The sequence below is a fragment of the Branchiostoma floridae genome, chromosome 19, assembly GCF_000003815.2.
Source record: "Branchiostoma floridae strain S238N-H82 chromosome 19, Bfl_VNyyK, whole genome shotgun sequence".
Lineage (NCBI taxonomy): Eukaryota > Metazoa > Chordata > Leptocardii > Amphioxiformes > Branchiostomatidae > Branchiostoma > Branchiostoma floridae.
The window spans coordinates 10,496,997-10,508,326 of NC_049997.1; the positions used below are offsets into that span (position 1 = coordinate 10,496,997).

The window sequence follows — 11,330 nt, forward strand, 5'->3', positions numbered from 1 at the left end:
ACAGATCCCCAGTCTTCAGGGACTGGTTTCCTCTTTGCCGTGGGGCCATTTCTGGTCGTAAGACTCGGTCAAGCAACAGACTGCAGACTCTCAGAGCTAACACCACTCGATTAACGAAAAGTCTGATCTACCACATGGTGCCCCTACTTAATGATGTCATTGTATAGATAGATATTTTTAACTTGCGACATTGTGTAAATATTTTTACTTAATGATGACTTTGTGTAAATAGTTTTAACAGTTTTTAATCCCGCAATCGTAAACTAGTCCGCCAATTTAGCCTTAGGGATGCATACAGAGGCTTGTACATTCAAGTTGTTTGATTGAATAAACCAGTCATCATCATCATCATCGATATCGAAAAACGGATATTGATGATGTCATAGTAGTACATTTCGAAGAAGAAGACATGAAAGACTATTTTTGAAGGTGAAGCTTAGAGTCATGACTTGAATAGTGTTTGTTGTAATTTTTTGTAGAGGTTTTCTCTAAAGGTTCGGGCATTGCAGATATTGGTGAGCGTTTTTATAAATATCTGTTACGACGGTGTACCCGTTGAAACCAAAAGAGGGCTAACGAGGGCGTTTTGTTACATTACATGATATGAGAAACTATAAACTGAGTCTTGAGTGAGTCTGAAGAAAAGCGTGTACAATGTAGCATTATGATGTTTAATACATGTCAACTTGGAGATCTGTTTAATATAGATTTTTAATATAGATTCTAGATTTTGAACAAATAATGTTAGATGTAGTTTTATCTAAGACAACTTATGTGTGTTATGATGTAACGGTTACTGGTGTGATATTGTGCAATTTGTTCATAATTTCTACATTGTGATAGCAGCAGCCTCTCTCACGACTTAAACTCCGTAAATTTGGTCATACATTTGCATATCAAGGACCTGCCTTTTTTGGAATAGTACGATATTCTAAAAAAAAAACAAGTTTTCGTTTTCCTGTGGCATTTCCACAAGCATCATACCACTGATTCTCTACAATCTAAAAGTACAGACAAGTCCAGTTCTGACGACAGAAGTTTGTCTTCTTCCTGCAATCCTTCTGGCCTTGAAGTCTCCTCAGTCAGAAGACCTTTTCCGTTCATGTTGGACAGGCTTCCGTTTCTCTGGATCTCGTCAGGTTGGGAGTTCCTTGAAAGTTTTCTGTCGAAAGTGGAAAGGCAAAAATTAAAGGTACGCTCATCTCATCAGGCTAGCAACCTACGATAGATACAGGCCCTTTTTTGGGCTAAAGAGACAGGGGTTGTTCTATCCACGGTGCCTGGAAATTGGTCTATCGTTTTCTTGAGCTGCCCAACATCGGAGACAGTCCTAAATTCACTTAGCAATGTATTCCACAACATTTAAGATCTATATTGAAGTGAACATCCTTTTGCCACTATCGGTCGTGGATTTCAACAATGAAATGCCTAGTGGAGTGCCTATGGGATGCACGAACTTGTACAAGAGATTTAATATTTGCATTAAATCTCGTTTGGCTCACTTGTGATGGCGATCTCGAAAAACAACTTCAAGTGCTGGCGTTTAATCTATTTCTCACTAGCAACCAACGTAGTTAGGACTTCGGAGTGCAATTTCGGCAGTTGGTGTGTCAAAAGGACATTTCAGGGCCAGCCTATAGGCCTTGTTTTGCATCACTTTTGATACATGACTCTGAAACACTGGCCAGAACGACTGAACTACGACAAATAGAGAAGAGAAAGGAAACAACAGAAATTCTAACCGTTTGTTGATGGCCTCTGTAATTTCTTTCCGCCTGTCCTCAGTGATGGGATATCTCCATGCAAACACCACACCGATGAAGGTCAGGACTGACGTGCAAATCGACGAAAGAATCCGCAAGGCGCTTCCCACCGTGTCAGGCTGAACACAAGATCCTAGTTTGTAGCCTCCGATTCTGTAGTGGAGAAATAAGGCAAAGTGATGGGGATGTTCACGATTCGCAAGTGCACATGCGCAATGACAGAGTCGAAGGCCCTCGACTTGTGAGCAGTTGTCGTCAACGGACATGCAGGGTCGGGGCGTTCATATGCGCATGCGCCTCATAAATGGCACAGAAACTTTTCACATTCTGAGGGTACCGAGGATTGATAAATCGTGACGTCATGATAGGAAGCGAGTGGGCCGGATGCTTGCATGGGATTCTATGAACAACAGAATAAAGATATTTGCGTCATCGAATTTTAGTCAGCACCCATGTTTTCTTCAGACCGACTGACCCCGTATCCCTGGGCACGTGACCCGGGACACGTGACCCTTTAGTCCTGTCTTCCTCAGAACGACTGACCCAGTAGCCCTGGGCACGTGACTTCACTGTTGCTATGCTGATGTCAAAATTGTAAGCTCAGCGGTGCTCACTCCACGAAGAGGGGGGGTGTTCAAACTCAGCCACGTTTGGGATAGTGTTCTCGCCGTGAAAGCGCCACCTACATCGGCTACATATAGCGGCGGGAAGCAGAACTACAGGTAGAAGCTCTGAGGAAGATGTCTGACAGACATCGAAACGTCGGCAGGTGAGAAAAACTGGTTGTGTAAAAGAAAACTCTTATGTCCTATGATCCACCAACCTGATAAGATAGAAAATTTACTATATTCGGAAGGTACTCACTCCAGCCCGATAGTTCCCATGATCAGTCCCACGGTGATGGCGAGACTATTGATGGACAAGAAGATGGCGACGAAGGGAGTGTCCAGTCTTTCACCGGTCTGTAGGTAGCAGTCCTCTATAATGTCAGTCATCATCAACCTGTGTGTGTATGCAGATGTTCTGTTGGTTTTAAATGGTACTTAGCGTCGGCGAGGCCATTGTTGAACAAATAATTTCTTCGGTTAGATCGATTTCCATCATACAATTTCTAACGTTATGCTTATTTCTTATACATCTGCCACATTGCGCGAAAATCGATCGGACGACGAGTCGGCAGTAATACGTCCGGTGTTTTCTCGATCTGCGCGCGATTTTTAGAAGTCGTCCGATGATCCCTGTGCACAGAAACTTATAGTAATTAGAAAATATTTGTTTTCATCTAATAAAAAAGTAATGTTTTAATAACTACAGATCATTAGTAGATATCAATTTGCGCAACCGTGCGTTTGTAGCTTTCATCATTATGCACATGAAAAACATCGTTTTATTGCAGTGGTATGCACCAAAGTGCTGTATTTTGTCATAGAAAAAATAACATTATTAAAAATAACAACCAGCAATATGGTCCAAAAAAACCAGATTTAGAATTCTTTCATGCCCATCCATCAATATTCGTTACGGTCCCATTCTTTCTTGATTCATTAATGAGAAAACAATGGAAGGTCAAAATGCCAATTAAGCTAGGTAGGAAACCTTAATTGATTTAGCTGAAAACTGACTAAATGTGAAGTAATATGAGAGATAGCTAAACTATAATGTATGCTAATATGTACACGAGTGCATTTTACCGAAGCAACATTTGTTAAGAAAAGTATTTTGTATAAGACTGCGACCACTCACCATGGTATATACATCTGTGCAAGCGTAGTGACGCCTATGCCGATGGTAATAGGAAAAACAACCAAGCTTCCCTTTGGTACAAACTGGAATCCAATAAACACCGGAACTGCAGCCTGCAACGAAATTGAGAACATTTACATATTTTTATCTAGTACTGCCAATAGGAGCTAACATCACTTGGGAACATGCCGAGATCGCTGCAACCGACAGAGGCCGATGGAGACTTGCTGCCCAACGTGCATTACGGCACGGGAGGACCTAAGGTCTAAGGTAAGGTAGGACACATAATGCATTCTTTATCTACGCTATCCTTAAGGGCTCTGACGCAGGTCGCTGAAGTGGTCGTTGATGCTGATCTTAAACTTCTGTTTATCCCCAATTGTCACTAAGTGCTGTGGCAGTGAGTTCCAGAGTTTTGTTGTGGTTGGGAGGAAGGTACGACGGTGGGATTTTGTCGATGGTTTCACAGGTTTCAAGGCGTTGTGGGGTGTTGATGAGATGTTGACAGGCGGGTTTTACGTCGATGTACATAGGGTTCAGGAAGTAAGCTGTTGAGTAGTGCGGGCGCGTTGTGGTCGTACACGTGGTTCAAGAAGGTGTTAGGTGACATACTAAAAGTATTGCAAAGACGATTACAATCACGTGAATAGCACATGCAAACTTCCAACGTATATGGTTAACTTCTCCAGGTTTAACGAAACATGACGCCTGTGTCAAAGTACTAAATATATAAACGTAAACATAGTACCAGCTCAAAGCAAATGTAGGCAGTCTTCCTTCCAACTTTGGACACAACCAAACCAATAACAGGCACGGCTGCCGCTGATGCCACCTGTAGTAAAGAACGTAATATCAGTGTTATGAAATCTCAAAATTCTCTGCAAACTCGGCAAAATATGATAGAGAGGCTGTGTGGCAAGTCATTTTTAAAAAAATTATTATTATTATTGGGTGGGCCGACTACTCACTCTTTGCAGCCAGGGGCTGAATTGCTAGGAGCTTACAATGAGCGGGGCTAAATCGCAAGGGTCTGGAGCGAGCTGCCATTCGGCGCCACTCAGGTGACCTCAATACGACAGTAATAGCCCCAGGTGCGGCCAAGGTACTGTAGGTTTTAAACCACTCACACCGCACCATCGCACGTGTGACGGGTTCTTTAACGTGCCTGGGGTATGGCTCTCCCCAGACACGGGACCTCCATTTAACGTCCTATCCGAGGGACGGCCCTAGCCGAAGCTAGGTACTCATTTTCACCTGAGCCAAGTGAGGAAAGTCGTGTAAAGTGCCTTTCCCAAGGACACAAGATCGGTGACACGCAGCTGGATTCGAACCCGCAACCTCTCGGTCACGGGCCGAATACAATACCACTGTGCTACGCGGTCCCACATTTTCTAAGTCTAGCAACAATGTATAGGCGGGGGGCGACATAGGCTTGCTTTGGCCAATTTTACCTTTTGTGCGAATCACGGATTGCACAGCAGGAAGTTTTGTTTCTTACCATTAAAGCTAAAATGACGTTCTCTATCTGGTCCTCCAGGTCCAGACTGTACTGTACGTAGAGGGCGATCGCACCATGCCCTATCTGAAAATAAGATGTAAAGTTTTTAAAAAATCTGAGCTAAAATCACCCTGAAAATGCACTTAAATCATGTGTTTGAATTTCTACAATGATACTCACAGAAAGAGGTACTTGAACAAAGAAAAATGCCAGAAGAAAATAGACGTTGGGGCGAAATGTCAGCACAATCTTCGCCGTCTTGAACATGTTCTGGCCACGTTTTCCTCCGGATGTCGCTGAAATATCTAGAACAACATGATGAAGAAAACATCAAGGATTATCCTGAAGCTAAGAGGAAAAAAGGACTTAAGGGGATCCCAACAAGCAGTGAAATGTATTAAAAATGTGGAAGTTTGACACTTTTGATTGGGGCATCAGGCAACCCATCTGTGACGGAGTCACTGCAATAGTTTTAGGCATGCCCAAGGCGAACTGTGCATGAGCAGGGAGAAGGGGATAAAGAGACGAAAGTTCGGCAGTGTGAAGTCCTGCTATGTAGATTTAGAGGTTTCATGGATTAAAAGAGCAACATCGGAACAACAGCGTCGGTCTATCTTGTGACACCATCTCTAAGAAAAATCCACTCAATGATTAATATCGTTGGTCAAGATAAATACTGAAAGCACAATTCAAAGTATATATATATATATATATATATATATATATATATATATATATATATATATATATATATATATATATGTGTGTGTGTGTGTGTGTATGTATCTTATTGCTATCCAACGTACATCATAGCTGTACATGGATGTTTTGCAAATAAGTGACAGAACGATTTTATCATAAAAACTATCCGATGATCGACAACCTGGTTATCTCATTCATAGTGAAAGCAATGTGTTCATTGGTGAGTTCATTCGTAAAACTTCGTACCTTTTCTCTCTGTCGTTCCAAATACGACCGCTGTCAAGCTCAACAGCAGAAGACCACACACAGCTGCTGAGGAGACCATGTAACCGGTTCTCTGCAGAAAAGCAACATTAAGACAAAAAAAGTTTTCGCAAAAATATTCCACTTACTTACAATGACGTCTCCAGTGTGCTCTGGTAAAGAGGGGGTGGGGGGTGGGGAGGGGGCAAACAATTTTCTCTGTAAGAACAAAGAAAACATTTTGCGTTGGTTGGACCACATTGAAGCTACATATAGTTTGCTAAACGTATCCTTTGGATAACCCTACTCTTAGTAGGTGACTAAAACCAGCATTTTTGCAGAAAATATCCAGCAATAACATCAGAAATAGCTGTAGGATAAGGGGGTTAGACTCTATATTCCCGAAAGCCTATGATAGGAGGCAACTTACATCGGTAGAGCACCAACATTCTCTCGGCCGGGACGGGGATTGCTATATATTTCTACGTCAAACCCGGTTAAATTCACGTGTCCTGGGCAATTGGTTCATATTTATCTATTTATTGATCTTATAGTTAAAAAGGACTGAGCAATTCATTAGAAAATTCCGGTGAGTCAATTTTTTCTAGTTGGGCAGTGAGTAATTTTTTTTAGTTAGGCAGTTTAAATGGTAAATACGTTTTCTGATGGTGCGCGTTGACTAACCGTCATCTCTAAAGAAACTCCGTCCACAGAACCGTTGGTGCTGTTGTTAGCGCTGTAGGTGATGTTGTCACAGGAGTCGTGCTCGGAACGTCTGAATGAAGCGAGGATCTGTCCGTACATTATCATTCCTACAACAGTCCCTCCAATTGTGAAGATGGCCCCTGAAAAGGAGAAGGTACATTGTTCTTACATTACAAACAATCTTACGCCCATGCCCGTGCCTGTCATTGCATCTATAATAAGAAACAAGGAAAATAAGAAATTTCATTAAACAATAAACAATTTTTTAAACATCATGCTGTTTCCCATGAGCATTACAATTTTAGATTGCCACACTACGGCTATACAATAAAAAGAATACAAAATCATTGTTTTCTCGACCTTGTAAAGAACTACTCTGCTAGCATGCTAAGGCTTAGGTCACATTTCCAAACCGGGACCCGGCCGGGATGTTTACAAACGAAAAATTAAAATGTATACCTAGAAATATACAGAAATTATGCCCATGAATCTTATATTGATATTGACATTTTGTGTATTTTGATGTCTTTTATATCATTTTTTTCGCTCCTGAAAGCTACCCGAAATTATCCGAAACATTTCAGCGCATGTACACATTTGATTCCCCTCTTCGTTATCAATACCTGTGGTACTGTGAAAAGGACAAGAAGAAGAAAGTAACCAGGGCTCGAAATACCACCCGCATATGCAAGTAAGTGTCTACCTGCACCTAACCTGCACTGGTCCATGTACTAGTACTGGGTTTTATACATAAATGCCCTATTATGTAGGTGTATGTGGATTGTTATTAGCTGCATTGACTGTTACTTAAGTATAGAGGAAAAAAATAGCAATGGTTCCTGAACAACTTTAGTATGATGTATGATCCATACTCTCCAAATTCAGAGTGGTGCAGGTAAACTTTGTCTGGTGCAGGTAATTTCCAATGTTACCTGCAGGTACCAGTGCAGGTATGCAGAAAAAAGGATTTCGAGCCCTGGTAACGTTACATACTGTACTGGATTGCCGAGTCTCTCTCCGCGATGTCATCGCTCAGAAACATCACAAACGCGCGGTAGGCAATTGCAAACCCCTGAAATAAAATAGTGAACGTCATTGTCAAATGTTTTCCGACCTCTGTCATACAGTTGTGGATACATTTATAAATGCAGATTATATACCACGTACTGGCAATAGAACTACTGATCTCTGGTTGTTTGTGCGGACAGTTAGAACAAGGTATACATATAGAATACAACACGGTGTATTCCGTATCACCCGAGGTACCAGCCCGACCGCGAGAAGCATCGCCCGAAGGCCGGAGGGTGATCCGACACGCGGGAGGGCTGGGACCGAGGATGATGCGGAATACACCGTGTTGTATTTTATTTATCTCATATCCACCTGAGAAAACCCATGTTTTGATGCGAAATGCGCCAGAAGTTGAACAAATTTGGGCCTTCGAACAAAAAATGTTACAACAGCAATGTCCCAACGTCCGAATCAGGTATTCGAACTTGCAACCGCGTCGCATGCGCGCACTCGGCCCGCTCGAAAAAGTTCGATTTACTCGAAGGAAGTCCGTGTGATACAACTTAGAACACCATGTGATACAGAAAAGTATCATTCGGTCCGGAACACCTGTATCGAACGTTATGGCGACCCAGGCATGACATAAATACATGTAGCTGTCATATCCTTGTACACTGTATTGGCATTAAATTTCACATATCGGTACCCTCCGAGCTGGCAAATTCTCCTTGTAATTTTTGAATAGTAGAAGGTCTGTGGTATATATTTTGTTGTGAAAGCCATTCTGGTTTGGTAGTTTCATACCGACTATCACCCGTCAAACTTATCACCCTCTAAATGATCCAGCGATTTCGGGGGAGGTGTAAAAAATCAAACATCAATATTTTTCAATGAAAATTTACAGGCTAGTAGGACATTCTAAGAGGGTCTCAAAAATATCAATTGATCTTCGATATCAAGATTCAATACAAAACTATTACCATCTAAAACCGGATTTTTCAGTGATTTTCTCGTCAAAAATATAACGTTAAATGTTATTTTCCAATATCATGCGTTTATACACATTACCTATGGGGCCTTGCCTGATGAGTTAGACTTACCGTACGTATCATATACTACATAATGATATAAAACTTAAGATTATATATAATAACAAATCCGTGTACTTTTTTAAAATCTTTATTTGAGGCTTGTGACTTACCGACCAGGCTAGCACCATCACGACGTATAGAATAATGTACCAGGCCAGCTTTCCACCCGTCCCAACATCCGGGACATACCAGATAAACGCGTTCGTTACAGTCATAAACAGAGCTGATGTTACGATCCTGTAAAATAAGGAAGACACTTTCAGATCTGTGCAGAAAATTATATTCGTCGTATTGTGGAATCCGTAAGTAAAATCGAAGAGGTATGCATGAACTATATCGAAATACATGTACACATTTCCTATGTTCACATGGTTCACGCAGGTACTGGTGATGCACTACATGTGAAGTGTACAAACATACTTCCAATGTCCATAACGTTATATCTATCTATCTATCTATCTATCTATCTATCTATCTATCTATCTATCTATCTATCTATCTATCTATCTATCTATCTATCTATTTATCTATCTATCTATCTATATCTACCTCTCTCTCTCTCTCTCCCTCTCTCTCTCTATCTATCTCTATCTCTATCTCTCTATCTCTCTCTCTCTCTCTCTCTCTCTCTCTATATATATATATATATATATATATATAACATTATTGCCTCTAGTCCATATATATATATATATATATATATATATATATATATATATATATATATATATATATATATATGTACGGACTAGAGGCATGGGGTCTCTGAACTATTGTTCTGTTGTCTGTTACGTTGAATGTGTTGAAAGAAGACGCTGTGTCGAACACTGCACGTCCATAAAGAGTGTAAACTAAATAAATGAGACGTTCTATCGCAGAAGATCTCATGTAAAATCTCATTTGTACGTTACCATGGTTTTGTCTTTCCCCATCGTGTGTTCGTCCTGTCAATCATCGGGCCCATGACGACATTACATAAGATGTCCACTACCCTACTGCCGAAAATAATGGACGTGGCAAATAAGGGTGGCATCTGGAACAGAACAATCAATGCACACGCTAGAAATGTGACATAAGTCTAGGATGCGCATGAAAGTAAACGACGAAATCTTCAAGTACACACATGTAGCATGGTGTACTAGTATAAGAGAAAAAAACACTAATGGCATCACAGATAATACTGAATCAGTTTACCTGCGCCACATCCACCAGAAAGATGCTGGTGTACGCTCCGAATACGATCCACAGGACCTCATTGCCAACAGCACCGAAAGCGTAACACAACTTCGCCACGACAGACAGGGGCTTCGTTGTCTTCGCTAGATCGGCCATTGTCGGGCTGCAGTGGTAGCTGAGAACACGGAAGAAACACAAAGGGGTTACCGGTACTGGAAATTCAGGTCCATGCCCGGTTCAAGTCCATATAATCGGGTCCAGGTCCGTATGATCCAGGTCCATATGATCAGGTCCAACTCAAAACTCAAACTTGAACCTGTGAAAACTTTTGAATGGGTGATATTAAAAATGTCTATGAGCCCCCGCGGATTTGATTATATGGATGACATACGCTAGCATCGTTCATCAATTTTCGTCTGTTTTAAAAAAAGGTTTGTAGTAATACACCGCCATGGATTTTTTTACAAGACCCTCTTTGCCCCTGTCCTCCCCAAATAAATAACGTACAGTCCCTTACGTCTTCTTTGGCTTTGGAAGACTTCGTTCTGGGCTCGCAAAGGCTTTTTCAACTTCCTTGTATTGGCACACAAGGCAGTCAGTTACAACATACATGTAAACCTTACAGAGAGGTCATACTAGTCATATTGTCATACTAATCTTTTCATTACGGTACAACAATTCTACGGCACTTGTATCCGGTTTCCATTTTGCAGCGCCTTGCGCGGTGTATGGCTAAAAGCCTATTGAAAATTGATGAACGAGCTAGCGAATGTCATCCATATATAAAATCAGCGAGGCCTCATGCGGTAAACTGAGAACGGGGCTCAGCTTTGGATAGTGTCCAACCATTCAAGCCTCAATCGATTTGTCATGTTACGCAATGCCTTACGTCATGGCAACAACACGTTATCTGATACGTGTGACGCGGGTTCAAAGGTCAATCCGGTCAACCAAAAAGTAGGTCACGGCAGCAGCAAGGGAATCATTGATGAATTAAATGTAACCACGATGATCTAAACCCAGCTGACGTTATGGTGTCACACTGCTCTCAGTCCCTCTACATGTCCAGTATCGCATATCTGTCCTCACTAATGTTCTTACTGTATCGTATGATGCAACGTTTTACCGATGCCCACGGGGATGACCTGAATGCGACCATCTGTAGAATTTCTGACCCTCACGCCCAAACCTTAGTCCTACTGTCGCCACACAGAATGGCAGTTGTACACAAAACCGTAGTCAGGAAAACTGAACATCACCGAAGAGAACACCTTACACTAGCGGCATACCTGTTAGTAGAACATACCTGTGTGGACGGGCAGGTTGACAGGAGGGCAAAACTGATGACTTAGCGGGTTCATGCTCCTGGTACGTTACAGGCAGATGTCATCAACCGAG

The 11,330-nt window shown here is 41.7% G+C and overlaps 1 protein-coding gene across 3 annotated transcripts; it reads right to left on the bottom strand.

Moving 5' to 3' along the window:
* Positions 1-11,330, bottom strand: LOC118406974 (sodium-dependent lysophosphatidylcholine symporter 1-B-like). Of its 3 annotated transcripts, none has more exons than XM_035807377.1 (14): positions 11,239-11,330; positions 9,951-10,107; positions 9,668-9,751; positions 8,867-8,993; positions 7,648-7,726; positions 6,607-6,794; positions 5,953-6,043; positions 5,185-5,309; positions 5,005-5,088; positions 4,255-4,338; positions 3,507-3,619; positions 2,628-2,765; positions 1,743-1,916; positions 1-1,162 (listed from the first exon to the last, which is right to left on the bottom strand). In XM_035807377.1, the coding sequence occupies exons 2-14, from the start codon at positions 10,010-10,012 to the stop codon at positions 979-981; spliced, it is 1,533 nt and encodes a 510-aa protein (XP_035663270.1). In that variant the 5' UTR covers positions 10,013-10,107; positions 11,239-11,330; the 3' UTR covers positions 1-978. The 3 variants fall into 3 exon arrangements, with proteins under 3 accessions (XP_035663270.1, XP_035663268.1, XP_035663269.1); XM_035807375.1 differs by having other exon boundaries at positions 2-1,162; positions 9,668-9,789; XM_035807376.1 differs by having other exon boundaries at positions 3-1,162; positions 6,634-6,794; positions 9,668-9,789.